We start from the raw sequence: 27,631 nt of genomic DNA on the forward strand, positions 1-27,631 counted from the left end.
CCCTGCGGGATTTTGGTAACTTTCTGTCCTTCAAGGTGATCGTTGAGTCGGTGCTTTGACCAAGCAACAGGTTCTGCTAATTCTGCTGATTGTAGAAATAGTAAATCTACCTATACATTCCCAACAACCACTCCTGGGACAGGGACAGCATGGGGTTCGATACAGAGTAAAGCTCCTTCCACACTGTCTCCCATCAACCACTCCCAGCACAGGGTCACATATAGAGTAAAGCTCTCTCTGCACCATTCCCTCATCAAATACACTCAGAACAGAAACAGTACAGGACTTGATACAGAGTAAAGCTCAGTCCACAGTGTCACCATCAAATACTTCCAGAACAGGTACAGTATGGGATTAGATACAAAGTAAAACTCCTGTTTTGTCCAAACTCTGTACTTCAGAAGAGAGGACCACATGGGGGCTTGAACACACAAGTCAATGCTGACACTCCGATGTGGTATTGAGGGACGTGCTTTGAGGTGCTCTCTTTCTGATGAGACATTAAATTGTCTGCTCTGGTGGATTCGAGAGATCCCATGTCCACTGTTTTGAAGAAGAATGATGGAATTCTCTCCAGTGCCCTGACCCGGTGTTTATCACTCCATCAACATCTTACACACAAAAAAGAAAATCTGGTTGCTGTCACGTTGCTGTTAGTGGGAACGTGCTGTGATGGTGACTACATTTCAATAAGTACCTCACTGGCTACTAAGTGCTTTGAGACAATCCAGCAGCTGTGAAAGGTGCCATATAAACTGGGAAATGGAATTAGAATGGGTTAGGCGCTTGTCTTTTTCCAGTGCAGACTCAGTAGGCCAAAGGGCCTTTTTCTGTGCTGTAGGAGGCTATACATGTGGCTGTTCATTTTTCATACATCCTACAACAATTTACACAACCCAAGTGATGCTGTTTACATATGACCTTGAGCAGTGACTGAGTAGCTGTTCACCTCTGAAAGTCATCATGGTCAAACCCAGCCGTGCCCAATGTCCACAGCATGGGCATGTTCTCTGGGGACCGAAATCTGGGGGAAGGAAAGCCTGACTGATTACCCCACTCCAATTTCCACCATCCTGTTGTTACCAGGCTCAGATGTATCTTGGGTGAAATGTGAATTACCCCTCGCCATTGGCTGCAGACCCGCTAATCCATAACAAATTGAGGGCCAAGGTGCCATAACTCTGCTGGGCTCAGGAACTCCATCACAAGTGAGCCTATAAAATCATCCAGAGGGATTGAGAGTAGCTGGGGATTGTGTTCCTGGAGAGAGAGAGAGTACATTGGAATGATTAGATATGTGGGAGTGGGAATACCTCTTCAGGCACGTATTGACAGAAGTTAATCCTTTTTTTTTGCCTCCTCCAGTTAAAGCTGACAAGAAAGCGGCTCAGGAGAAACAGATGCAGCAAGAACAGGAGCGACAGGTAATCTCCCAGGGCAGCAACAGCCAGTCAGATCGCGGGAAGAGTTGTTGCAGATGTGGGATGTTTAGAAACATTGTAATAGAGGGAAGCATTCAGGCTCTTTAGACTATTCATCCCACTTGTTTAGGTCATGGCTGATCTGTGGCTTAATTCTACTTAACCTGCTGTTGTCACATAATCCATAAAATGCTTACCTATGCCAGAATCCAGTGTACCCACCACCCAGGCAGCATCAGTGTGTGTGACATATCGTTGCCATTAATACTGCATGTTGCTGCCTGCATCTGAAAGTGTTCTTTTCATTTAAACCAAAGTTTGCCTGAAATCCACCCTCCACGAATCAGACTAACTGCAATGGGAAGCTTAATACATTATCCTTTCTTCTGTTAAATCTCCCAGTTATAAAATGTTTGCAAAACTGTTGACCCACAGGAGCTTCCCAAAAGACCCCTCAATTTTCCACACATTACCCTGAACCTTAAGTACAATGTGGAGGGGAGTGATAGCAAATGTAGCAGAGAACTGGGGGGAGGGGAATTCAAGGGGAGTGAACACTAGGACAGAGAGGAGACTGGGAAGTGGGGCAGCAAAAGAAGTGTAGCTACAATGTGCAAAATAAAATCAGCGGCACCAACTTTTACTGCCAGTGCATCGGCAGGAGGAAGAATGAACAAAAAAAATCTATTAGTCTCGCAAATTTCTCTAGCATCACATCTTTTGAGGAAGTTGATGTCCAGATTACTTGACCCTTTGCACGAAGAAGTGCTGATTCACTGCTAAACAGACCTGGCTGTAAAAGTTCATCACAGTTTTCTCTGGAATCACTCGTGATGGATACAAGTTTCATTTTTTCTGTTTATTCATTCACGGGATGTTGACGTCTCTGGCTGAGCTGGTATTTATTGCCTATCCCTGATTGCCGAGGGGGCAGTTAAGAGTCAACCACATTGCTGTGGGTCTGGAGTGACATGTAGGCCAGACCAGGTTACCTTCCCTAAAGGGCGTCAGTGAGCCAGATAGGTTTTTCTGACAATCAACAATGAATTAGTAGACTCCTAAATCCAGATTTTTATTGAATTCACAATTCGGCCAGATTCAAACCTGGGTCTTCAGAACGTTACGTGGGTCCCTGGATAATGTCTATGGTCTCCAGTGATCATACCATTAGGCCATCACTTCCCTTGATCCCTTTGTCATTTAGACACCGTCATTAGATTGGGCTTCATTGTAGAATACGAGTCACTCTGAAGCACCCTAAAGTCTTAACTCTTTAAGTTCAAATGTACTGCCAAGCAGAGTGCATCCTTCTGAAAGCAGTATCTCTTTCCGGGGAATGTTTTACGTCAGACGGGCCAGACCAGTGCTCTGTTTAACTAAAGCAAAACTTCATGCAGCTGCCTTTACATAGAAGCCAGCATCCCATTGGCCATTTTTGATTCCTTGATTGACTGGTCTTTAAAGTGTATATTTTATGGCATGTAGCTAGTGCTTAGTTTAGAACTGAGTTCACTCCTCAGTGCTGAACAGCTGCATCTCATGGAGGGTTGCAGTGGGACTTCAATTTAAATTCTTGTTCATATTCATTTCTACTGACTGTAACTTTTAAATAGAGAAAGAGAGACCACAGAGTGCTACAGTGCAGAAAAGATACTGTGTTGCTCATGGAGCGCAAAATGTCAGTATGTAGATACATTAGTTAATTAGGAAGGCAAATTAAATGTTGTTTTACTATGAGCACATTGGATTTAAAAGTAGGGAAGTTTTGCAACAACTGGTCAGTGTAGTTTTGGCTTCCTCCTTTTTAAGAAGAGATATACTTATAATGTTACTTATATACTTATGCAATGATATACTAATACATTGTTACAATATACTTCAAGGAAGTGTACCGTGGCTGATCCCTGGGGTGTGGTGATGTGGTTCTCTCAAGTCCAAAAGTTGACCAAACTGGGCCTCTACAGCGGGGGCAGGAGAAGTGATCTTAGAAAAAAAATATAGCATTCTGAGGCAGCTTGATAGCCTAGATTCTGAGAGGAAGTTTCCTGTTTATGTGGAATCGAGAACTAGGGGTACAGTTTAAAAATGAGGGATCTCCCATTTAATTCTCTTCCCCAGAGAGCAGTGGGGGCTGGATCATTTAATTTATTCAGAGCGGAGTTAGAGAAGATTTTGTTTGATTGACAAGGGAGTCAAAGATCACGTGGGGTCAGGGAGATGAATGGAGTTAAAACCACAGTCACTTACCAAATGGTGAATTAGGCCCAAAGGTCCATTTGGCCTTCCAACAGATCCTGGTACACATATTGGGAATTTATCCAGCAATGAGGAATGGTTCCACCACAATTTGATAAGTAGCAAGTACAAGTAACATAACTGTGTTGCTGCCTGTCACGCTGATTGCAATCTCTTGCTTGCCTGAAGCTCTCATTTTGTTGGCCACCAGAGGACACACATTTAAGATTGCTAGAGTCAGGATGGAGATAAAAACAGTTTGACACAGCGAGTTGGTGTGATCTGAAACCTGCCTTCCCTGAAAGGATGCTGGAAGCAGATCATATTTAACTTTCACAAAGCATTTGGAGATCTGGTTGACGGGGGCTGAAAGACAAATGGGACTGCCTTATAGCAGTCTTTGATTTGATTTATTATTGGCATGTGCACCTGGGTACAGTGAAAATTTTGTTTAGCGTGCAATACAGGCAGATCAAACCGTACCAAGTGCATTCGCGAGGAATACAATGTGGTGGCTACAAAGAATGGGATCACCGTTAAATTTAAAACTTGACAGGTCCATTCAGAAGTCTAAGAGTGGGGGAAGAAGGTGTTCTTAAATCTGTTTGTACTTGTATACAAACTTTTTTTATACTTTCTGTCTAACGGAAGAGAATATAACTGGGTTGGGAGGAGTCCTTTGATTACGTTGGTTGCTTTCCTGAGCCGATGGGATGGAATTGATGGATGGAATGCTGGTTTGTGTGATGTACTGGCCTGTGTTCTGTTCTCTCAGTAAATGCAAGATTACACAACACAATTTGGGATTAAAACAGCCCCGCTAGTATATTTCTTAGCATGATCATGCTAGATCTGACCATCAAGCCTCTAGTCTGATGATGTGGAGCTGGGGAACATATGGTTTTGAGCATGATGCAAGGCAGGTTATTAGGAGACTGCAAGAGACTTTTTCAGACGGTGTTAAACAAGGGAATTGTTCAGCATGTTAGCAATGGACAGCTAAAGTGAGAGGGCTTTGGGATTTAGGGCATTTTTGAAAGTACTAAGGGGGGATACTTATTCTGGGGGCAGAACTAACATTAAAGTGGCTTAATCAAGATGTAGATACTGAGAGAGGGAAGCAAGGAAAGAATATTGCAGTCAGAGAAACTGGAGAAGAGCCAGCAAAGAGTCTTGCACCACAGATAAAAATGAGCCTGGCTTGATTGTGGATAAAGAGCAGGTCACTAGGGTGTGATGGTTAAGCAAGAGAAGCATTGTGCGTGCAGAAAGAGATCAAGGAACTGGTGGATTAGACAAAGAGGGTGTCTGAGAATGAGGGTGGGAGTGGAGTACAGGGGCAAGTGAGTGGCGGTAAAACAGTGAGAGAATCTGTTGGAGCTGCCACCCTGGGACTTATACCTAGGTGGGTACAGAGAAACTTTGTTATATATGGAAAATTTGAAATAATCTGAGAGTAAACATTTCAGTTGAACTGTTTGTTTCTCTTTACAGGAGCGTGAAGATGAACTACGAGCCATGGCTCGAAAGATCCGACTAAAGTAATACTTTTCTTCTCCCTCCATCTGTCTTTGTGTGTGCAGTAAATTACTGTATAAGGCTGCTGTAACCTCTGCTTCAGATCTCTACTTAGCTTCACTGGTTGTGACCATGGTGTGGATCCAACAGAGAAGCAATGCAGAAAGCTATTCTAATTTGTACATTCATGTGCATTGAACAATTGGAATGTTTCTCCAAATCAACAAAGGCAATTCAGCAGCACTTCCTCCCTTGTTCGTTCCCTTTTCCAACTGTTATTGGTACACAGGCCCATGCTTGTTGCCAAAATACAGGTAGCGAACTATTGTTGAGCCACCAGTTCAATCCTGTTCTCGTTGTGATCCGCCACACACTTCCCAGTCCCTCACCACGTCATCTTGCTGTCTGAAAACAAGTCCTCTTCAAGTATTGTTCTACGCGAGATCAGGCTGCACCCGTGGTTTAATTCCAGACCACCTTGTTTCAGTATGAGCTGTGGTGGAACTTGCAGTTTCAGTTTGTCCATTGAAGATGGGCATGGGAAGGAATTTCTTCAAGGATAGTTAATGTTTGGAATGCTGTCTCTTCCCCCGACCCCCCACAAAGAGCAGAGGAAGCTGGTTCATTGTATACGTTTAAGGCTGTATCAGATTTTTGATTGATGAGTGAGTCGGGTTGTTGGAGGTGAAGGGCCGGAGGGTGGGGACGGCGCTGGTCAGACAGGAAAGCGTAGTTGGGACCGCAGTTAGATCAGCCACAATGTTATTGAGTGGAATGATGGAACAGGCTCACGGGGCCAAATGACTCAGATCTGCTCCTACCACATGTGTTCTTTTTGAAGGTTAACTTATCCTTGATAAAAATTGATTTGTCGACGAGCTCAGGCATACTCTGCAATTTCCAGCGCTCCAACAAGGTCGGGCGGGATGATAAGGGCTAGCTCACTGTTTCTTCAGTTGAATTCTTGCATCCCCCACAAGGTGGCGCCAGAATGCTCTTCATGAACAGAACATCAATTCCACACAAGTGGATCAAAATCTGTGTTGATCATTTACAGCCTTTTATATGCTGTCTTCAGAATCTGCACGTCAATCTCGATCCAAGCCAGTTACTGTTCTTTGTGATTAGAGTTTATTGACTGCTCAGTCTTACAGCTCCTTCACACACCACTTGCACCTGGTCAGCTTTTAGATATTGTCTAAATTGTTCAGAAACATTGTTACATACTTCTGGAGCAGGTGCGATTTGAATCTGGGCCTACGCACACGCACTGTTAAGGAAATTACCACTGTACCACAAGAAATGTCCTTTTAGATCTATCTCGTCAGTTAGTTTTTATTCTCATATCCAGAGGTGCTTTTATGCATAAGTGAAGTCTTTTTTTTCCCCATCACCAAATCACCTGTGTTTTTTTTAATCGATTAGCCAACATGCCCAGACAAGGTAGCTAATTAATCAAATAACCCTGCCTAACTGTTTGCCATATTAACACTTGTGGGCCCTTGTTTTGTCGTGAAGAGTTTCAAAAACAATTTCCCTTCTTTAAAAGCAATGGCTGTGTTTGTGTGTGCATGCCCAACACTGTAATGATACGGATGCTGTGCTGTTCCTGTAGAGGTTTACGCTTGGCTGTGAATGATGGCCTCACCACTGAGACACTGCAAGGTGCCAGTACTGATGACTCCAAAGCTCCAGAAAAGGTGGGGAGAACATAGGGTATGGGAGCAGGAGTAGGCCATTCGGCCCATTGAGCCTGCTCTGTCACTCATCTAGTCAGTAGCTCAATGCCACTTTCGTGCACAATCTTCATATCCTTTGAAATCTGTAATATCGAGAGTGGGAACATTATGATTGGGAAAGTGAGCAAAAATAGTCAAGCTTGTTTGGGTACTTATCCTCTGGAGTAACCAGCAGGTAGAATGTTGAAGTTAGAAACTGCGCAGGTGTACAGATAGTATCTAGGAGCACAGTTTGTTGTGTTTTTGTTTTGTTGCACAGTGCCATTTGTTCATTTTTCTTCCTGCTGTCTCCTCCTCCTTTACCCCCCACACTCCCAAAATAAAAATGCAGGGAGCGAGAACGCAGAGATAAAGAAAGGGACGAGTGGGAGAAGGAATACCCGAGAAGGAGCCGTTCATGCTCCCCAAGACATGGTACGTATTCACTGTCACTGTGTTCTCATGTGACAGGAGCCTTGATTTGGTGGGATTGCAATTCCTTCCTGCTCCCTGCTGTGTGAAATCTTTTGCTTATTGCCTGTGAAGCACTTTGCCAGGTCCTGATATTGCTATGGGTGCTCTGTAAATGCAAGTCTTCAATTTGGTATTTGTGTTGCAGTGATGCATTGTGCCACCAGATGGCACAATAGTTTCATTGCGCTCAGATCCTTTGTACCTTAGTGCGATAAGGTGAGTGGGGCGAATAGCCTCTGTCTGTGCATTCCACCTCAGAAAATGCAAGCGGCTCAACTCTGAAGAGTCATCTACACTCAAAAACATTAGCTTGCTCTCTCTGCATGGGTGTTGCTTTACCCACTGATTTTCCAGCATTCTTTGTTTTCTGAATGTATCTTCATCTCAGTCCTGCTTCTTAGTGGTCACTTTGTCTGCTTTCCCCTGTTGGTCAGGTCCAGCGAAAGCTCTGGGCCAGCTGGAAGTCATACGGGAGGACAAAACAATAATGGGTCTGTAGTGGCAGGGAGAAAACCTGTCCTTTCTGGCCCTCCACTGTGTCCAGTTTCACCACCAACTTTATTCATTGAATCCCTACAGTAATGTTTTGTATCTCCAGTGAGTGTTAGTGTCATGAGGTTACTACGGACTGTTAAAATTCACAATTTTAATTGTTGAGCCTTCAGCTGCCTGTGCCCTGAGCTCTGGAATTCCCCCCCATAAACCTCTCCTTCATCACCTACTTTAAGAGATTCTTCAAACGTTTCTTGGCTCCCCTGGGTCACCTGTCCTAAAATTAGCTCCTTCTGTGTCAAATTTTGAACATTGCTCCTCTGAAGCACCTTGTGGGTTTACTGTGTTAGGGCACTCTAAAAATGTAAGTTATTGGGGTTGTCTTGTGCCCTGGGACAGGTAGTTCTGTGGGATCTCCCCAGTACTGTGCAGCACTGCTCAGTTCTGCTGCTCTCGGGTTTCTGTTTGTCACCAAAGGAACTTTGCTTTTCCTGGAAAAGTAAGCTATGTGGGAGGGAGGGAGCTAAGAAACCAGCCTGTTGTGTTTTGTTTTTTTTTGCTGATCATGAACGCTTGGCACGGTTGAGAGAGAAAGAGCGAGCCAAGGCATTATGTAACATTTATCACATCTTTCAGAGACGCCCCAAAGCTTTCAAAGCTGAATGAAGCAAGTTTCACTTTTCACAAGCTGTTGTTGGCTCAACCTTTCAATTTAATTACAGCCTAATTTTCTCCTCACCTGTCCTGACCCTTAACTATAGGGTACTGTTCTAATTGTGTCAGTGGCTGAATTCACGTGACTAGCAATGGGTTATTGGACTTTGGGGGCATCACTACTCCATCCCGGCCTTGTTCACTTGGTTACTGATCACGAGCGAGGGTTGGGTTTATCATTCACTCTCCTTTCTGATCCAGGGTTCATACAGTCTGGCCACCTTGGATGTGGTACCCATTTGTCACGGACCAGTGACCAGGACCTCAGGCCTGTGAAGCACTGTAGGGCTGCTTTCACCATCTGAAATGCTAAGGGCATCCACAACTGGGGGGAGAACACCTTGCATTTCTGTAGCATCTTCCTTGGCTTCACCATGTTCCAGAGAGCTTGACAGCCAGTGAGGCACCTTCTGAAGTCTAGTCATTGTTGTTCAGGGAACTTTGCAGCCAGTTTGAGTTCCTCATGGTCCTGGGCACATACTCTGGATCATGAGCTTATTTTAATTACTAATGCTGTTAAATCTCTGCTGTCCCTTGCTGACAGCGTACCCACAACCACCAGGTAGTGGCACACTAACGTAAACACAGCACTTTCTGTTGCCAGTCATGCTTTTTCCCCTGCATTGAGACAGTGCCATTGTTGCCCATCCCAAGTGGTCTTCCCGCGTGGTGTAAAATTTTCTGCCTGTTGCTGCGTTTGTGGGAGAGACTTTGGGAACTGTACGTCACTCAGTAATGTCACTTTTTATTTCCTCCTCTCCTGTTGTTTGAAATTTGCCGTCACCTCCCAGTAGTCTCTGTCCGCCTCTCTCTCCGTTATGTATCGTCAATTGACGCACCTCCCACCACTCAGCAGGGACTGACTCAGTCCAAGCCCCTATCTTATTCATGATTGAGCCTGGATGGGTCAGACAGGATTCCATCCCCTAAGTCTGTGGGGTGCCTGTGACAAGCAACAGTTCAGTTCAATTGTCAACGCAACCATAAAATCTACCCCAAGCTGTGTGTTAAATATCTTAAGTAAGCACCAGTTTAGAAAAAGACATCATCCCTTTTTACGTAGAGGGTAGTAGGTGCCTGGAATGTGCTGCCGAGGGAGGTGGTAGAAGCAGATACCATAGCAACATTTAAGAGGCAGTTAGACAGAGACATGAACAGACAGGGAATAGATGGAAGGGATATGATCCTGTGCGGGCAGTTGGGATTGGTTTAGAATGGCATCACAGTCAGCACAGACACGGTGGGCTAAAGGGCCTGTTCCTCTGTTCTACTGTTCTGTTTTCAAAGAATGCAAACTGCATAGTTTTGACTCATTGCTTAAAGTATGAAATGGCATTAGAAACAGTTTAGGGAATCTTTTGAGTTTATTAGGTAAAAGAGTTCAGTTTGTGTGGAAAGATTGACAGGCTGGGCCCATACCCAGTCAGGTGTAGATCACAGAGGTGATCTTGTTGACGCACGCAAAGTCCCAAGGGTGCTTGACACAGTGGGGTTGAGATGTTTGGAAATAGGGAACACAGTGAAGGATCTTCCACTTAAGATGGAGAAGAGTTCAATTGTTTTAACTCTGAGAATCATTATTCTGTGGAACTCTTTCCCAGAGATCAGGCAGGAAAGGGGAAACAAAGCCACAGACAGATCAGGTTTGGTCAGTATTGAATAGTGGAGCAGGTTCAGTAAGGCATTTGATAAGGTTCCCCATGGTAGGCTCATTCAGAAGGTCAGGAGGAATGGGATACAGGGGAACTTAGCTGCTTGGATACAGAATTGGCTGGTCAACAGAAGACAGCGAGTGGTAGTAGAAGGAAAATATTCTGCCTGGAAGTCAGTGGTGAGTGGGGTTCCACAGGGCTCTGTCCTTGGGCCTCTACTGTTTGTAATTTTTATTAATGACTTGGATCAGGGGATTGAAGGATGGGTCAGCAAGTTTGCAGACGACACAAAGGTCGGAGGTGTCGTTGACAGTATAGAGGGCTGTTGTAGGCTGCAGCGGGACATTGACAGGATGCAGAGATGGGCTGAGAGGTGGCAGATGGAGTTCAACCTGGATAAATGCGAGGTGATGCATTTTGGAAGGTCGAATTTGAAAGCTGAGTACAGGATTAAGGATAGGATTCACTATCCCGTCTACCTGTGACTCCGCTTTCAAGAAACAATGCACCTACACTCCTAGGTCCCTTTGTTTACCAGCACTCCCCAGGGCTCTACCATTAACTGTATGAGTCCTGCCCTGATTTGCATTTCCAAAGTTCAACACCTCACATTTATCTAAATTAAACTCCCTTCTGTTACTCCTCAGCCCATTGGCCCATCTGATCAAGGTCCTGTCGTACTCTGAGATAAATTTCTTCACTGTCCATCACACTACCAATTTTGGTGTCATCTGCAAAATTTATTAACTATGCTTTCTGTACTTGCATCCAAATCATTGACACAAATGATGAAAAGCAGTGGACCCAGTGCCGATCCTTGCGGCACACCGCTGGTCACAGGCCTCCAATCCAAAAAAAAAACCCTCCACCACTACCCTCTGTCTCCTATTTTTAACCAATTTTGTGTCCCATTGGCGAGCTCTCCCTGGATCCCAGGTCATCTAACGTTACTAACCACTTTACCATGTGGCCACTCAGTAAAGTATCCAGCAGTCTCTTCCCCAGCTTTCTGCAAAGTTCTGGGATACATCCGATCAGGTCCCGGGCATTTATGCACCTTTGTATCCAATGTGAGCACTTTTCATTATGTCACCATTTATTTCCTTATGCTCTCTGACTTCCATATCCTTCTCCACAGGAAAAACTGATGCAAAATACTTGTTTAGTGTCTCACTCATCTTCCATGGTTCCACACAGATCTTTAAGGGGCCCTATTCTCTCCCTTTTTACTTTTTTCCCCTTAATTATGTTTGTAGAACCTCTTTGCTAAAGTTAACTCATGTCCCCTTTTTGTCCTCCTGATTTCCCTCTTAAGTATACTCCTACTGGTTTTATACTCCTCCAGGGATTCACTCAATCCCAGCTGTCTCTACCAGCCATGCGCTGCCTTCTTTTTCTTGACCAGAGCCTTAATTTCCCTCGTCATCCAGCATCCCCTGTACCTACCAGTCTTGCCCTTCGCTCTAACAGGAACGTGCTGTCTCTGAATTCCTGTTATCTCATTCTTAAAGGCCCTCCACTTTCCACCCATCCCTCTACCTGCGAATAGCCTCTCCCAGTCAACTTTTGAAAGTTAAAAATCGAAAGAACTGCGGATGCTATAAATCAGGGGGGAGAAAAATGCTGCTGGAAAAGCTCAGCAGGCCTGGCAGCATCTGTGAAGAAAAAAATCAGTTAATGTTTCAAGCCCAATGACCCTCAGAAACCTGAGTAAGGGTGACCGGACCCGAAATGTTAACTCGGATTTCTCGTCACAGATGCTGCCAGACCTGCTGAGCTTTTCCAGCAACGTCTGAAAGTTATTGTTGAAATCAGCCTTACTCCGATTTAGAGCTTTAACTTTTAGATCGGGTCTATCTTTTTCCATAACGATGTAAAACTAATAGAATTAAGATCACTGTCCCCAAAGTGCTCCACCATTTGCACCCCAGTCACTTTCCCTGCCTTATTTCCCAAGAGAAGGTCAAGTTATGCTCCTTCATTTTGCCCCTTTGTAATTTTTTTTCACTATTCCTAAATACACCTCAACCGAGTTGTTTGTTTGGGACGTTTCGGGGGAGTTTAAGAGCCAACTGCATCAGAGTAGGTCTGTGATTACACGTAAGTGCAGGTAAAGGCAGCCAATTTCTTTCTTTTGATGATTAAAACTAGAATTCAATTCTACTTTATTAGTTAAATAAAAATTCCACCAACTCCTCTGCCAGAAGCCTGAGCATAATGTGGAGGCTGAAGTGCCCCATCAGCAGTGCTGAGGGAGTGCAGCATTGGCAGCTTTAATAATTCCTTTGTCAGGGCCTGCTGCAGGTGACCTGGACCCCTTATCACATCACCAGTTGTGGGATCTTGCTGTGGAGAAATTGTTGCATTTTCTACATTGCATGCAAGTGCCTGCACCTTAAAATGTTCTTCAGTGGCTGTATACCATTTTGTGATATCTTGAGATCGTGAGAGGTGCTGTATAAATGCAAGGCTGTCTTGTGTGCACAAAGGGGTGACAGAGAAATCACAGAGGGTATCACAAGTTGCTGTGGCAGCCTTAGAGAGATCTACAACCAGAGGGTGGACTGTGTCTGTGTGTAGAGAGTGTGAATTGACATGCTTTCCATTAGAAAATTATCCTTTTCCCTGAATGAATGTCCATCGTGAGATAACAAGTTGTCTCTTCGGCATGATTTGGTAAGGCAGAAGTTGCTGGAAAAGTTCAGCAAGTCGAGCAGCATCTGTGAAGAAAAAAAGTCAGAGTTAACATTTCAGGTCTGGTGACATGAGGATGAGTCGCTGGACCCGAAACAGTAACTCTGATTTCTTTCTTTCTTCACAGTTGCTACCAGACCTGCTGAGCTTTTCCAGCAACTTCTGTCTTTGTTCCTAATTTACAGCATTCACAATTCTTTCGGTTTTTATGATTTGGTAAAAGTTTGGTTTAATATTGCATCGGAAAGACAGCATCTGCAACAACAATGCAGTGCTCCTGTCTTCCACCTCTCCCGACCCAATACCACACTGGGTATGGAAACAACAGGCTGGTTAAGTGAAATCACCCTATCTCTTGAGAATTGAGTTGCTCACACTTTGTGCAGAGGTCTGAATCGGAGGGGTGATTTGCCTGTGGGAGTATCTGCAATGATTCCATCTCCCACTGTGACTGATTCTCTCCTCTTTTGCCCTGTAGGCCGTGATTACAGCAGCTCATCACGAAGGTAAGAGAAACCAGTCTGCACAGTAACACTGGAATGTGTCTTTTGTGAGCCAGGCCATGCTTGTTGGAGGGGATGTGAGCTGTCTGAGCAGTGCAGACCTGAACAACCTTAAGGCATCACTGCTGCGTTGGCATTGAAGGAGGTTTATTTCAGAGAAGGAGCTCAGCAGTTGCTGGGGTTGGAAGACCAGCCACTCCTTAGTGTGATCCATCAACTGACTGCTGTATAAATGTTGAGGCTTGCTGCAGCCCCCTGCTATGCTCTTCCACATTCCCCCCACCCCATCTCCTCTCTCTCTCTCTCTCTCTCTCTCTCTCTTTCTCTCTCTTCCCCCCCCCCCCCAACCCACAACTCCAGCCCGGTCCACACAGTCTCAAATTGGCACCTGTTCCTGAGGCTCTTTTGTGAAACCTCAAGTCACCCGAATAAGGAGGAGTTCATCTCCTGAAGAATCATGCAGCTCTGAAGGAGGCCATTCAATCAATAAATCTCTATTGACCTCTTTAATGTAGCTATCCAGTTGGCTCCTAACCCCAAGTAGAATTGCCCCCACGTCAATTAGCATTCTGGGAGAAAAATGTGAGATGGTGGGGTGGTGAAAAATAACAGTTTCCGGAAAATAATGTGTTTGCTTCATTCTGTTGTCTTCCAGACGTTCTCGCTCGCGTTCAAGAAGCCCTCACCATCGTCATTAGAAGCCACTGCTCATCCTTCAGTTGGCCCCCTCGCTAATTTTAGCGTTCCTCTTGATCCGTTGACACGGCCAGTAACACAGCATTCTCTCCACGCAGAGCCATCAAGAACTAGCTGCAGGAGCCAAATGCTTAATAACTACTGTGCACGTGTGCCTGTATGTATGTACATTCTATTTATCGTGTCAGCGATGTACATTCATCCACTTTGGGTTGTATCTGCGCTGCAGCTGTGTATAACCCAGGGTTGGAAGCAAAGCACGTCTGTAATTGTCACAGTTTTATTTAGTAAAGTATAGAGTGACTCTGCTTCAAAAGATTTGCTTTAAGGTGACTGTACCAGCAAACAGCTCTGTTTTTAATCTCGTTGTTTTTTCCTTCTTTGACACCTAATCTTCTGTCTGCTTTCTCAGTCACAATATTGACAAAATGTTTGGACGCGCGTGTGTGTGTGTGTGTGTATGTAATGCGTGTACATTTGTATCTCCATTTGACAGCCATCCTCGTTAGTTTTAAGGGGCTGAAAGTTTCCTTAGGCTGAAACTAAGGAAAGCCTTCCCTTAGTTTGTGACCTTACTATGTTGGAGAGCACAAGTGATAGCAACTGAACTGAACTGAACTTCCTGTAAGGTCTGGTACATGGTTTGGTTTCTCTTCCCTGTTCAAGGACTGGGCCCCTGTGCTTTCTTAGCATAGCTTGGTGACTCCAGAATGATGTTATTGTGTGTCAAAACCAAAATGGGTATTTAGTGACAAATTAAAACGTTCACAGACTCAGACTGCGATTAGATGCTCCCACAAACAGAGAGTTTGCCCAGCACCTTGGTATCCCACCTGCCTGGGAAGATTGAAAGCGAGAGGGTGCATTCTGATGGTGCAGAACTGTGCCTGCATGGCATGAATACAGAACTGTGTCAAATAAACATACCATTTTTTTCCGAAAGAAAGGTTCTGCTGCACCTTTCTGACAAGGCTCTGCTCTGGGCTGTTGTAGCCTCCCGCCCATTAAGTGCCAGTGGTGAGCCCCACTCTTTTCCCCCCCCCCCCCCCCCCAAAATACCATCATTCCCTTGAGTTGAAGGTGCTCCTGCCAAATGTTTCTTATTGCTTTGTGAATAAATTCAGCAACAAGTCTGTACCCAACTGGAGATGAAGCAAAGCACCATAACGGAAAGTAGAACTGCCAGGGCACAAAACCCAAGATGGACAGCCCCACCAGGAGGAAACACCTGTCCTTTTTTTTTAAAAAGTGTCGGACAGTTTGGTTCCGCAGAAGTGCTGTGCCTGGCGAGTTTTCAGTCACTGTGTTGGAAAGGAAATTGTTCTTTACCAGAAAGCATCATTTCTGTGCAGAGTTTACTCTTGGGTGTGTGTGCTATCAGGTCCAACTCAAACCCATGTTGAGGGATTTTGGAGATGTCCTGTTTCAGAGCTGGTTTAAGCAAGTGTCTGTCCTGGGCAGTACCTGCTCTGCAATTCCAATGCAGCGAAACCTGGTTTGGTTAATCATCTTTTGTTGAAAATTTTCAGATCAATTAGGAAACCATCTGTGTTTCGTGAGTTGATTATTCTCTCCCCCAGCTCGCCACCCTTTGGCTGTATTAATTCATTGACATCGTCTGTCTTGTTTTGTTCCCTCTCTTATACCTATGGGAAGGAGGGCCCTGCTTGTGAAGATGTGATTCTGTGATTATTGTGTCTTGCTGTGACTGCAGACTGATTCGGGCTTCACCACTTTATTCTGACGTGTTTAAATATTTTTAGGAGTTTTTGTCATGTACAGTTTGTAATTTTTGCCTCTTTCTGTAAAATGTTTCTCCTTTAACAAAAAGTAAAAGTTTCTGTTTTCTCTGGCTAGTATTATTTATATTTTTTTCCAAGTATGTGCTGGACAGCACACAGTAAAGCTCTCTTTACACTTGTAAATGTAAAGTAAATGTTTCACGACACTGTCTCCATCAAACACCTCTAAGACAGGAACAGCACGGAGTTAGATACAGAGTAAAGCTCTCTCTACACTGTCCCCATCAAACACTCCCAGGGACAGGGACAGCATAGGGTTTGATATGGAGTAAGGCCTCTTACAACTTAGAGCATAGAACAGTATGGCACAGGAACAGGCCCTTTGGCCCACTAGTGTACAGAACATGATGCCAAATGAACCTCATTCCTTCTACCTGCCCTTGGTCCTTATCTCTCCATTCTGTGCATATTCATCTGCTTACCTAAAAGTCCCTTAAATGCCCTTGTTGTACCTGCCTCATATCACATCTCGGTTCTGGTTTTCCTAATCTGTTTAAATTATTTTCATTTGTTTCACTTAAAACAGCGGCAGGTCTTGCAGTTTCCTGGGTCTGTTTAATCTGCCCTGTTTAGTTTGGGGTGTGTTTTCGGCAGAAACTACGAAGCAAATGCACGTGCTCGATCTTTATTGAGACAGAATCCCCTGCTTTTAAACTGAATGAAGTAGTCTCTGTACTCTTTTAATCCAAAAGTACAGTTCCCTCTATACTGTCCCCATGAAACACTCCCAAGGCAGGAACAGCATGTATTTGTTATGAGGAGCAACATCAACATCAAGCATTGAGGTTTTAGAGGTTCAGGCTGCTTTTTTTTTTGTATGTTATCCTGCTGCTGCTGGGAGAAGATTGACCTGTAGAACTGTGATAGCCACTGTCTCTCATTGTCGATGCAGGAGCACTAGGGGAGGATAGAGAGAGCTAATCTGAGGAAGTGCATTTTGAGAATTGCCTAGGGAAGCTGGAAGCCAGAGATATGTTTGTCCTGACCCTTGACATTTTTGGTCTGGGTGTGGGGCTAGGGTAGGATTAACCCCATAGATGTCGGGAATATATTGACCCCGCGCATGCATTAAAGGGAGAACTGGGTACAAATGTAGATGAAACGTAGTGAAGAATATGAAAAGGAGATGGAAGGCGCTAACATGGGGTGTAAAGACATCAATCTAATGGGCTGGACACTTTAAACTTAAACCCAAAACAACTGGGGAGAGATGAATTGAAAATTGCAGCACTCAGACTGAGACTGTGTCAGGCATCGGTTCTGTCTGCAGTTGGGCTGTTGGGATACAGATTAGCCATGATAGAAGTGAATGCCGACAGAAGTGAGGAAGGACTGAATGGTCTGCTGTTCCTTGATTTCTGTTAAATCTACGCACGCACAGACACCAAACCCCATCTCCATCCTTGGGAAGAAGCTGAACAAACGGGAAGGACTGTGGGGGGGATGGAGGATATCCAAAGTGTGAGAAACGAATGAGCTGTCAGCAGGAAATGTCAGCTGAAACGCAGCCTGACCACAATGACCATCTGTACTGACCATGGTGACTGTGGGTGTTTGCCGGTGGTTTGTGAGGCCGTCTCGGGGAACTGGAGTGAGTTTCCTTATCTCTCTGACCTGCTGGATGCTGTGGCTTTCTCAAGCCAGTGACTGCCCTGCTCGTGAGCAGGATCCGTTCTCACCCAGCCATGGCTGGGGAGGTGGGGGAGATCTGCAGCAGTCGGGGCGCCTGGGAGGATTTAATCGTTAACAAAGAATTTGTTGTTTCTTTCAGCCTTGTTTCAGACTGTCCTCTCAACAGCGTGTTCCTTAGGTGACCTCACGCAAACTACTCCACATCTGTGCAATCCAGGCATAGGGTGCCAGGGTGGGTTGGGGGGGTGTATCGACAGTGAGCCCATATGTATACTCATGACCTGGCTGCAAGCTGCCTTTCTCCTGACGCTTCAAATCTCGAGGCATGACCCTCGCTCAGCATCACCCCATGGATTATGTAACCACCTACATCCCTCAGAGGTCTCTGATCTGTAGTTCCGCTCTCTTGTAGAAATGCTGACTTTAATCAGTCCACTGTTGCTGGCTGTACCTTCAGCTGCCTGGGCCCCATGCTCTGGAATTCCCTTTCGTAAGCATCTCTGCTTCTCTTTCTTCTAGGTACTTGCTAAAATGCACCTCCTGGGCAGCACGTTTGGACACTTCTGTCAGCAGCTCCAAATGCGGGCTCAATGTCAGACAAATACCCCTGTTGAAACACATTTTACTATTTTTCCTCAACAACCTGTTCAGAGACGTTATTACAGACATCTGGAGCAGGTGGTGCTTGAACCCTGGTGTCCCGGTCCAGGGTTAAGGACATTACCACTGTACCACAGGAGGAGGACCCTTTTACTCTGCTGAAGGTGCCACACAAAACACGTTAATAGTTCTACACCTAGGATCCTGACTCTTGGGGTTTGCCACATTCTGAACTGGTTCACCCCATCACTGCAAAGCCCTGTTTGAGAAATCCCCCAACCACTGGGAACTGGGGTTATGAGTAAACGAGGACCGGTGATACCAGCACAGTTGAGAAGCCTACAGATTCTCTTTGACCAGACTCGGCCCAGAGGTGGTCACTCGAGCTGAGTACAGAGCTCCTATCAACTGGAATCCTAGCCTCCCCAGAGGGAGTGGGGAAGAACTGGAATAGGAAAGTGGAATTTGGGGAATCAATGTGGAATTGAGTTGCACCCTTACTATTTCCTCTTGTTTCTCCACTTAACATGGGGTCTAGTTGGTTTGTAGGGGTTTAAGGAGGGAGAGAAAGACTTTAGGCTCTTAACATATGCTCGAAGAGAACCATAGCAGAGTGGACAGCAACCTTACCTGTGAAATAGAGCATGGAAGCAGACCCTTTGGCCCAACTTGTCCATGCTGACCAGGTTTCCTAAACTGTACTTGTCCTATTTGTCAGCATTTAGCCCATATCCCTCTGAACCTTTCCTATCTATGTGCCTGTCCAAATGTCGTTTTAAATGTTATAATTGTACCCGCTCCTACCACTTCCTCTGGTAGCTCTTCCCATACTCTCACCGTCCTCTGTGTGGAAAACGTTGCACCTCAGGCCCCATTTAAATCTTTTCCCTCTTCCCTTGAACCTAGGTTCTTTGCCTATTTTGCACCCAATCCTTAGTAATCTGACCGACGCAGAGGCTCGCTGGTTCAAGTGCCACATATGAAATTTGAATAGCTCCATCCAGGCTGTTTCACTCAGTGTGGTGCTGAGGGACTGCTGCACTGTCAGAGGTGCTGTCTCCTTTCTTGGTGTGTTCAAACAATGTCCAGGGCAGCTCTGGGCCAATATTGATCCCTCAACAAACACCTGAAACAGACTATCCCATTGCGACCACCCTGCTCCCTGTGGGACCACGCTGTGTATCAGTGATCTGCTGCGTTTTCCTAAAATGCTACGGCCGAATTGGCTGACAAACCGCTTTGAGGCGGCCGGAGCTTACACATGAGGCGCTACGCAAATGCAAGTTTCTTTTACATTGCCTTCAGCCCTCCTCTCAAATCTGCACATCATTTCTGGGTTTTTTCAAAGCAGTCTTGCAACCCCCCACCCCCCCCCCCCCCCCACCAAATGTTGGAGGGAGTGTGACCTTGCATTGGAGGTGAAACAGTAAAGTTTCAGTACATTGGCCCCTAAGATGAAGGAGTTTGTCCTGCAATGAGATGCTGAGTAATTGGGCCCATATTCTCTAGATTCTAGAAGAATGAGAGGAGATCTCATTAAACAATCCATGCTATGAAGGTGGAGTGGCCGACGCAGATCTATTCTCCCCTGGGCCTGGGGAGTCAAGAACTCGGGGGGACAGAACCTCAGGATGAGGGGTTGCTGATTTGAAAACTGAGATGAGGAAGAATCCTTTTGTACAAAACAGGTTGTAAATATTTGGAATTCTCTACCCCCCAGAGGGTTGCACATCCCCTGTCGGGACAGATAATTTGGCCTGGGCGAGATAGTAGGAACTGCAGATGATGGAGAATCTGAGATAACAAGGTGTGGAGCTGGATGAACACAGCAGGCCAAGCAGCATTCAGGAGCACCAAAGCTGACGTTTCGGGCCTAGACCCTTCAGAAATCTGAAGAAGGGTCTAGGCCCGAAACGTCAGATTTCCTGCTCCTCTGATACTGCTTGGCCTGCTGTGTTCATCCAGCTCTATGGATAATTTGGCCTCTTGTGGAATCAAGGAATATGGGGAGCGAGGGGGGAAAATGCAGTTGAAGCTTGAGATCAATTATGATCGTATTGACTGGCAGAGCAGGCTGAATGGGCCAAATGGCCTGGTCTTCATCCTAAACTGTGCGTTTTTATAAAAGTAGAGAAACAAAGGTTATGCCTGAGCTGTACAGGGCCAAAGTTGAGCAGGAGGAGAGCACTGAAAGTGTAATGCCGGAGACAATAAGAGATTTCATTATTCTCATCCCCCGTCAGCACACTTGAGTAAAGTTAGATGTTGTGGACATGAAGGGGAACTCAGTTATTTCTATGACTCTGTAAATGGAGCTTTTTCTCTGTGAGAAGATTTTTCATTCCCAAGGTATTAGTAGCAGACAGACAAGAGTTGCTAATCCCTTTTACAACCCTCCAGGCTTTCAGTTAACACTGGTATTAACCTCCTCAACACCTACTAGACAGAGGTGATTTCAGCAGATATCAAAATCTGCCAACCTGTCTGTATGGGGCCCCTCTGTAAAAGGCACATTTTGTTTTGAATAATGCTTTTTGTTGGGGGTGGGGAAAATAAACTTGTAATGCTTTTAATTTAGCAAAATGCCTCCGAGGTGGATTCACGGGAGTTACTACCAAGCAGAATTTGACACTGAGCCACAAAAGGGATGTTAAGTCACATGAGAGAAGCCTTGGTCAATGACGTAAGTTTTAAGGAGTGGCTCAAAGGAGAGGGAGTGAGTGGGTGGAGGGGAAATCAAGGTTTAGAGAGGGAATTCTGGAGCTCAGGGCCTGGGCAGTAGAAGCCAACATCAGTGGTGGATGAGTTAAATTCAGGGGATGCACAAGAGGCTAGAATTAAGAGTCTTACAGCATGGAAACACGCCCTTTGGCCAAGCCTGTGCATGCAGACCAGGTTTCCTAAACTGAATTAGTCCCATTTGCCTGCATTTGGCCCATATCCCTCTCAACCTTTCCTATCCTTGTACCTGTCCAAATGTCTTTTAAAAGTAACTATACCTGCATGTACCACTTTCTCTGGCAGTTCAGTCCACATATGCACCACCCTCTGCGTGAAAAAGTTGCCCTTCGGGTCGTTTTAAACCTTTCTGCTCTCACCATAAACTTATGCCCTCTAGTCTTGGAGTCCCCTACCCTGGGGAAAAGACCTTGCCGCCTCCTCCTCTCTTCTCCCCCCCCCCCTCACCCCTGATTTTATTACCCTCTATAAGGTCAGCTCTTAGCCTCCTACGCTCCAGGAAAAAAAAGGGCCTATGCATTTTCAGCCTCCCGATACTCAAACATTCCAGTCTCAGTAACATCCTTGTAAACCTTTCTTGCAATTTAATCACATCCTTCCTATAGTAGGGTGGCCTCATCAATGTTTTGTACAGCTGTAATATGATGTCCCATCTCCTGTACTCATGAAGGCAGAGATCTCAGAGGGTTGTGAAGCTTGGGTTTGGGAGAGGGTGGCGATCAAGACTGGGGGAGGAATTGGAACATGAGATTTTAATCAGTTATCAAGAGAGTGACAGCCTGAGGAGCTGAAGAAGTGAAAGTGAGAGAGAAAGAAAACCGAACGTGAGGTATCAAAATGTCAAATAGTAGAAAGGGATTACAGCAGAGCGTGAGAGAGGGACGGAAGGAGGGACAGGTGAATTGATGGTGAGAGCCAGATGTAGAGAATGAGGGAGAGTGAAATAGAGATAGGACCATAGGAAATTGGAGTGGGAGTAGGCCATTTGGTCCCTCAAGCTTGTTCTGCTGTTCACTTAGATTATGGCTGATCAACTACCTGGATGCAGTTCTTGCAAATGATACACAGTGGTCTAACTGGTCCTGTCTACTTCAAACTGGTTTCCAATAATTTCATTTCTAGGTATTACAGATTTCTCCTTTTGGATATCCATATGTCCCTCAATCTTTGACAGACTTCTAGATATTAATCTGTCTTGAACATACTCAGTGACTGAGTCTCCACAGCCCTAGTGGATCGAGAATTCCAAAGATTCACCAGAGTGAAGATTCAAAAAATGCCTCATCTCAAGACCATACACCTGATTCTTGATCCTCTCGCTAACCTCCAGCCTTAGGGGAAGCATTTTCCCTTGTGAAAAATGTTGTAAGCTTTAATGAGATCACCTCTTGTTTTTCTAGTCACTTGAAGGGACAGTCCCACCATTGCAGAGTTCAGTCCGGCGTCTGGTTTTACTGTCAAGTTCAATGCACTTGCCCTGTGGAATGAAGCAGAGCTCTTGACAGTACCAGAGAGACTATTTCATTATCAGTCTGTCACTGTCAGAGTCTGGAAGGCATCGAACTCCCTAAAAGGGAGACAGGTTGTAAGGGAGAATGGTAAATGGGTTTGTAGGTTAACAGCACACTTATAACACTTCACTGTTATATTTCAGGTTACAAGATGAGCAACTCCCATCATTTAACAGTAGGGGTACAGAAAGGGTTTTCCAGGAAAATGCAGCTGTACTCACCCAACACGAGGCGAGACAAATTTAGCCAGGCAAGGGGTTTAAAATATGCCCTAGAAAGTTAGGAGGGAAAAGCAGCGAGAATATACTGCAGGAGATTGAAGCCAGCAGAGCGGGTAAACTGAGCAGTTCAAAAACAGACCAAAAGTTACCTTTCTCAAAATCCAGCTCAGGTGGTTTGTCTTTTACAAACCCTTTTAAAGAGGTTTTCCTACCAGTATTAGGAGGGCTCAGTAAGTGATTGACCAGGATGTTGCCAAGTGTAGAAGGTTTGATCTTTAAAGAAAGCTTGACAGGCTGGGATTTTTTTCACTGGAGTGCAGGAGGTTTATAACATCATGAGGGATATTGAGAGAGTTAATGGTCATTGTCTTTTTCCTAGGATGGGGGATTTCGAGACTAGGGGATACATTTTTAAGGTGAGAGGAGATAAAAGTTTAAAAAAGACACAATGGGCAAATTACACAGAGGATGGTTCACGCAGAATGAACTTCCTGAGGAAGTGATGGATGTGGGCATGGGTACAATGTTTAAAAGATATTTGGATAAGAACATGAATGGGAAAGGTTTGGAGGGAGATGGCCCAGGAGCAGCAGTTTAGTTTGGGATTATGGACTGGTCTAACTGAAGGATCTGTTCCGTGCCTGTGTGACTCTATAACTCTACATAGTGTAACGTGCATGTTCACAGAATCTCAGAATAGTTACAGTTCTCCTGCCTTCTCCCCAGCACCACCACCTTTTTCAGATAAGAATCAAAATCTCTTATGAAAGCCTCAGTGATATCTCCCTCCACCACACTCACAGGCCACACTAGCAACTGGGTAAAAAAGATTTCTTCCCCCATTCACTTTTTTATACTCTTAAATCCGTGCCCCCTTCGTTCTCGATCTTGTCAAGAGTGGAAAGGTTTCTCCCTTCCGACTTTGTCTGGACCCCTTGTAACTTTGAACACCTAAGAGGGTCTGGAAAGCAAGAAAGCCCAAGTTCTGAATGTTTCTGTACTTGCCTGATAGCTTCCCCCAGAGGAGAGAAAGATGGTGTGGGAACTCAAGGGTAAGGCGGGGATAACCATTTCACAATGTACACCCCCTCCACCTCACTCTGAAATACTGGGTGCAGGCACCAGGATGCAAAGACTATGAATTTTACTGGCTGTGTTGTCTGATGTTTGCTGACCCTAACCCTATTCCTAAACGTAACCTTTGTAGCCAAAATGCAAATGCCCCAAATTGGGAGCCTGAGGAGTAAAACCAACCAATTTATATGGATTACACCAAAAGTGAACATCACTGATTTCACAGAATCCCTGCAGCGTAGAAGCAGGCCATTCGGCCCATCAACTCTCCCTACCAACCCCTCTACCCTATCCCTGCAATCCTGCATTTCCCATGGCTAACCCACCTAGCCTGCGCATGGCCAGTCCACCTAACCTACTCATCGACTGTGGGAGGAAACCGGAGCACCCGGAGGAAACCCAGGCAGACACAGGGAGAATGTGCAAACTCCACACAGACAGTCACCCGAGGGTGGGATCAAACCTGAGTCCCTAGCGTCATGAGGCAGCAGAGCTAACCACTGAGCTACCGTGCCATCCCACGGATTTAGAAGGCAACAGTTGGCTGTGGACAAATGTTGAGATGTAAGTAACATAAGAACTAGGAGCAAGAGTAGATCATTCAGTAAAAGTCTGCTCTGCCATTTGATACGATCTCATCTCAGCCTCAACTCCACTTTGCTCCCCGTCAGCCTTCAACCCAGTAGTAATTACACATCTGTCCATCTCCTTAAATTTACTCAATGTCGACTCCAAGGTTTAACTGTCTTAACCTGGCCAGGATAGGGAAAGCAATAGAAAGAGATAGTCAATCGAAGATTGAGGTTACCATTGAAACAAAGGAATATGTGAGAAATCGGAACAGCTACCTCACAGCTTGGGACCATCCAGTTTATCCTGACCCTAACCCTCATTACCTGGCACTGTCCCGTTTATCTTGACCTTAAAACCTAACTCTAACCCTAAGACCTTCACCAAAACTAACTCAAGCCTATCGCTCCAAACCAAACCGAATGGCAACCCTAAACGAAACACACCAATAACCCTAACCCGAAACAAACCCAAACCCTAACCTTAAACCATCAATAACCGGAACCCGACCCAGTATGACATAGAGGATCAGTCATGACGATATTGATTGATATAGCAGCTCAAAGGGCCTAATGGTCTACTCCTGCTCCTAGATTCAATGTTTGTAACTCAAACCAATCCTAACTTTACCCCAAACTTTACCTAATTCTAACAAATGAAGATGAAATGCTGCCTTACTGGGCTAGTCATCTAGAGGCCTGGGCTAATACTGTGTGGGGGCATGGGTTCATATCCCACTGAGAACAACTAGTAGCATGCAAATTCAGAAAGCTAGTTTCGGCGATAGTCGCAATGAAACTGTTGATGGTTGTTTCGAAACCTGTCTGGTTCATTGATGTCCATCAGGAAAGGAAACCTGCCAAACTCACCTGGTCTGGCCTACGTGGAACTCCACATCCATGGCAATGCCCCTGTCAAATAGCTTGAACAACCCACTTCGTTCAAGGGCAATTAGAGAAGATTCAAGAACAGCTTCCTTCTGGCTGTTATTTGACCTCTGAACGGACCTCTCAAAGTTTACATTTAATGTTGATATCACTCTGTTCTATCACCCCAATGCACTTTGCATGATATGATCTGCTGGTGCTGCGTGCAAATCAAAATTTTTCACTGTACCTAGGTACATGTGACCATAATAAATCAAATCCAAAAAAGAATCGGCAATAATTGATGGCCTCACTCAGTGACATCCACATCCCATTTTAAAAAGCTCTGAATAAATCCTTAACCCAAGGGATATCCAGTCACTGCTGCATGTTGTGGTCTAGTAAAGTATGCCATGGGTCCCCAAACTTCCAGCCTCCAGGGTTCCTTACAGCAACCCTGGAAAACAGAGGGCGTCCGCACTTTCAGTCTGAGCTCATAAACAAGGAGAAACGGCCAATGTACACTTAGTCAGCAAAACACACAAACTGAGGATTCCCCAGTGCAGGAAACAGGACAGCCCACTTGTGCACAGCAAGACCCCATAAACAGCATTGTTGTAATGACCCGACAGTGTGTTTTATACGATGAGGGATCAATATTGACCAGACTTCCCAGAAGGACTGCCCTTCAGCAAAAATGTACTGGGGGCCTTTTTGTAGCATCCACCCGAGAAGTCTCGGGTTAACGCCTCATCGAAAAGGCAGATGCTGAGGCGGTGTGGCCTCGATTTCACACTGAGGGCTCTATAACGTGGGATTTGAGGAACACCCCCTCAACTTCCTTGTGGGGTGTGACAGATGGCTACGCACTCCATGTCTGAGCCAGTCTTGCAAACTGTAGAGGAATGCATGTGCCCCACCATTTTGCCCCAGATTAAATTTGCCCCTTCAAAGGGAACAGGCTGTGGACAGAGTTAGCAAGTCCTGTGATCGATGGGAGGCTTGGGTTGGCTATGTGAAGCAGTGGTTCCTTGTGTTTAACCCAACCCTCCCTAATGATTCTCTGTTAAAGCCTGTCTCTGCCAAACAACACAAAGGAGCTGGAAGGATTTGCTAAGCTGGAAACAGGCAGCGACGGGCTCCATGTTGTGGATCTGTGAGGGTCAGGGTCACTCTCGAAGCTTCTTTCCCAGCTGAAAGGGATTCCTTGACCCCAGATGACCAGACAGCAGGGTCGCGAGGTTACCAATCACACCCAGACAGAGGAGTAGCCAGAGGCTATGGGGGTGGGGGGGGGGGTTCCTGACAAAAATGAGACACCTGTGTTTATTGAAACACCACCTGTGGGGGTGAGTATGGGGGCTGGGAGTCAGGGCCAGGAGAGACCCAGCCGGTGTCTGAACGTTGGAGGGGGGGGGTGGGGGTTGCTGGAGGTTTGTGCAGAGGCAAGGGGAGAAGGCAGTGAGGGGGCAATGAACACAAGAAGGGGTTTGGTAAAAACAGGGAGGGAGGGGGGAAGGCAAAAGGGCGAAAAGGGGAGAGGAGAGGCACGAAGGGAGGAGGGGGATGGGGGGAAGGTGGAGTGGGGGGGGCAAGGGAAGAGAACGAGGCGCGTGGGGAAGGGGGAGTGGGAAGGGGAAGAGGGCAGGTGAGTAGGGAGGAAGGAAAGGGGAAGGGAAAGGGTTGGGGAGGGAAAGTGGGGTGGGGGCGGGAAGGGTGGGAGGAGCGTGATGGGAAGGGGAGGAGTAGGGAGGGTGAGGGGAGGGAGTAAGGAAGAGAGGGAGGTGCAAACAGGAGGAACGGGAGTGGTGGACAGAAGGGGGTAAGTTGGGAAAGGAGAGAAAAAAGGGAGGGTGGGACAGAGCAAGGGTGGGGGTGGGGAAGGAGTTTGGAATAGGGGGTATCTGAGGGCCCCAGGAGGTGTATGAGGGAGAAGGGGACAGTTTTAAGGATCCCCCAGGCTCTGATGGAGAGACTGTGGAGTTACTGCATTAACTCCTTCATGTCCGCCCTTAACCTTCATCCTGCACATCCTTGACCCCCCCAGTGGTGGTACCGCACAAAGACCTGCATTTGTGTGGTGCCTGGTCAGGGTGTCTCGCAGGTTTTTGAGCGCGGGCAGGATGGCAGCCATTTTGCACACAGCAAGATCCCAGGTAGAGACATCGGGCCCCTGGACGCACTGGGAATGATCCAAGGGGCTTGAGAAGAGTTACCCCCCCCCCAGCACCCTCCTCAGGGTAATGCCTCACCCAACTCCATCCCCCAGTGTCCTCCTGTGCCAGGCAGACCCCCATGTTGGGGGCCGTCAGGCCATACCAGGCACAGTGCCATCTCTCTCTTCGCTAGCTGCCCCTCCCACAACTTGCCCCACACCATCACTAACTCCATTACCCCCCACCCCATCACTCACCCTTCGCCTCCCCCACCTCATCACCCACCCATCACCTGCCCCACACCTTCACCCACCCTTCGCCATCTCCACCCCATCACCCATCC

At 46.0% G+C, this 27,631-nt stretch overlaps 1 protein-coding gene across 5 annotated transcripts in view; it reads left to right on the forward strand.

The window, feature by feature from the left end:
• The window catches only part of clasrp (CLK4-associating serine/arginine rich protein), a 61,560-nt gene extending 45,597 nt beyond the window's left edge, over positions 1 to 15,963 (forward strand). For 3 of the 5 annotated variants that reach the window (XM_059641022.1, XM_059641023.1, XM_048522322.2), the window contains 5 exons: positions 1,366 to 1,424; positions 5,151 to 5,197; positions 7,245 to 7,327; positions 13,397 to 13,424; positions 14,077 to 15,963. In XM_059641022.1, the coding sequence (XP_059497005.1) occupies positions 1,366 to 1,424; positions 5,151 to 5,197; positions 7,245 to 7,327; positions 13,397 to 13,424; positions 14,077 to 14,119 (260 nt within the window). In that variant the 3' untranslated portion in view covers positions 14,120 to 15,963. Of the gene's footprint in view, positions 1 to 1,365; positions 1,425 to 5,150; positions 5,204 to 7,244; positions 7,328 to 13,396; positions 13,425 to 14,076 lie in introns of those variants that run through there. The other 2 variants (XR_009443057.1, XM_059641024.1) reach the window with 2 other exon arrangements.
• The last annotated feature ends 11,668 nt before the right edge of the window (positions 15,964 to 27,631 follow it).

This window comes from Stegostoma tigrinum, chromosome 39, assembly GCF_030684315.1.
Source record: "Stegostoma tigrinum isolate sSteTig4 chromosome 39, sSteTig4.hap1, whole genome shotgun sequence".
Lineage (NCBI taxonomy): Eukaryota > Metazoa > Chordata > Chondrichthyes > Orectolobiformes > Stegostomatidae > Stegostoma > Stegostoma tigrinum.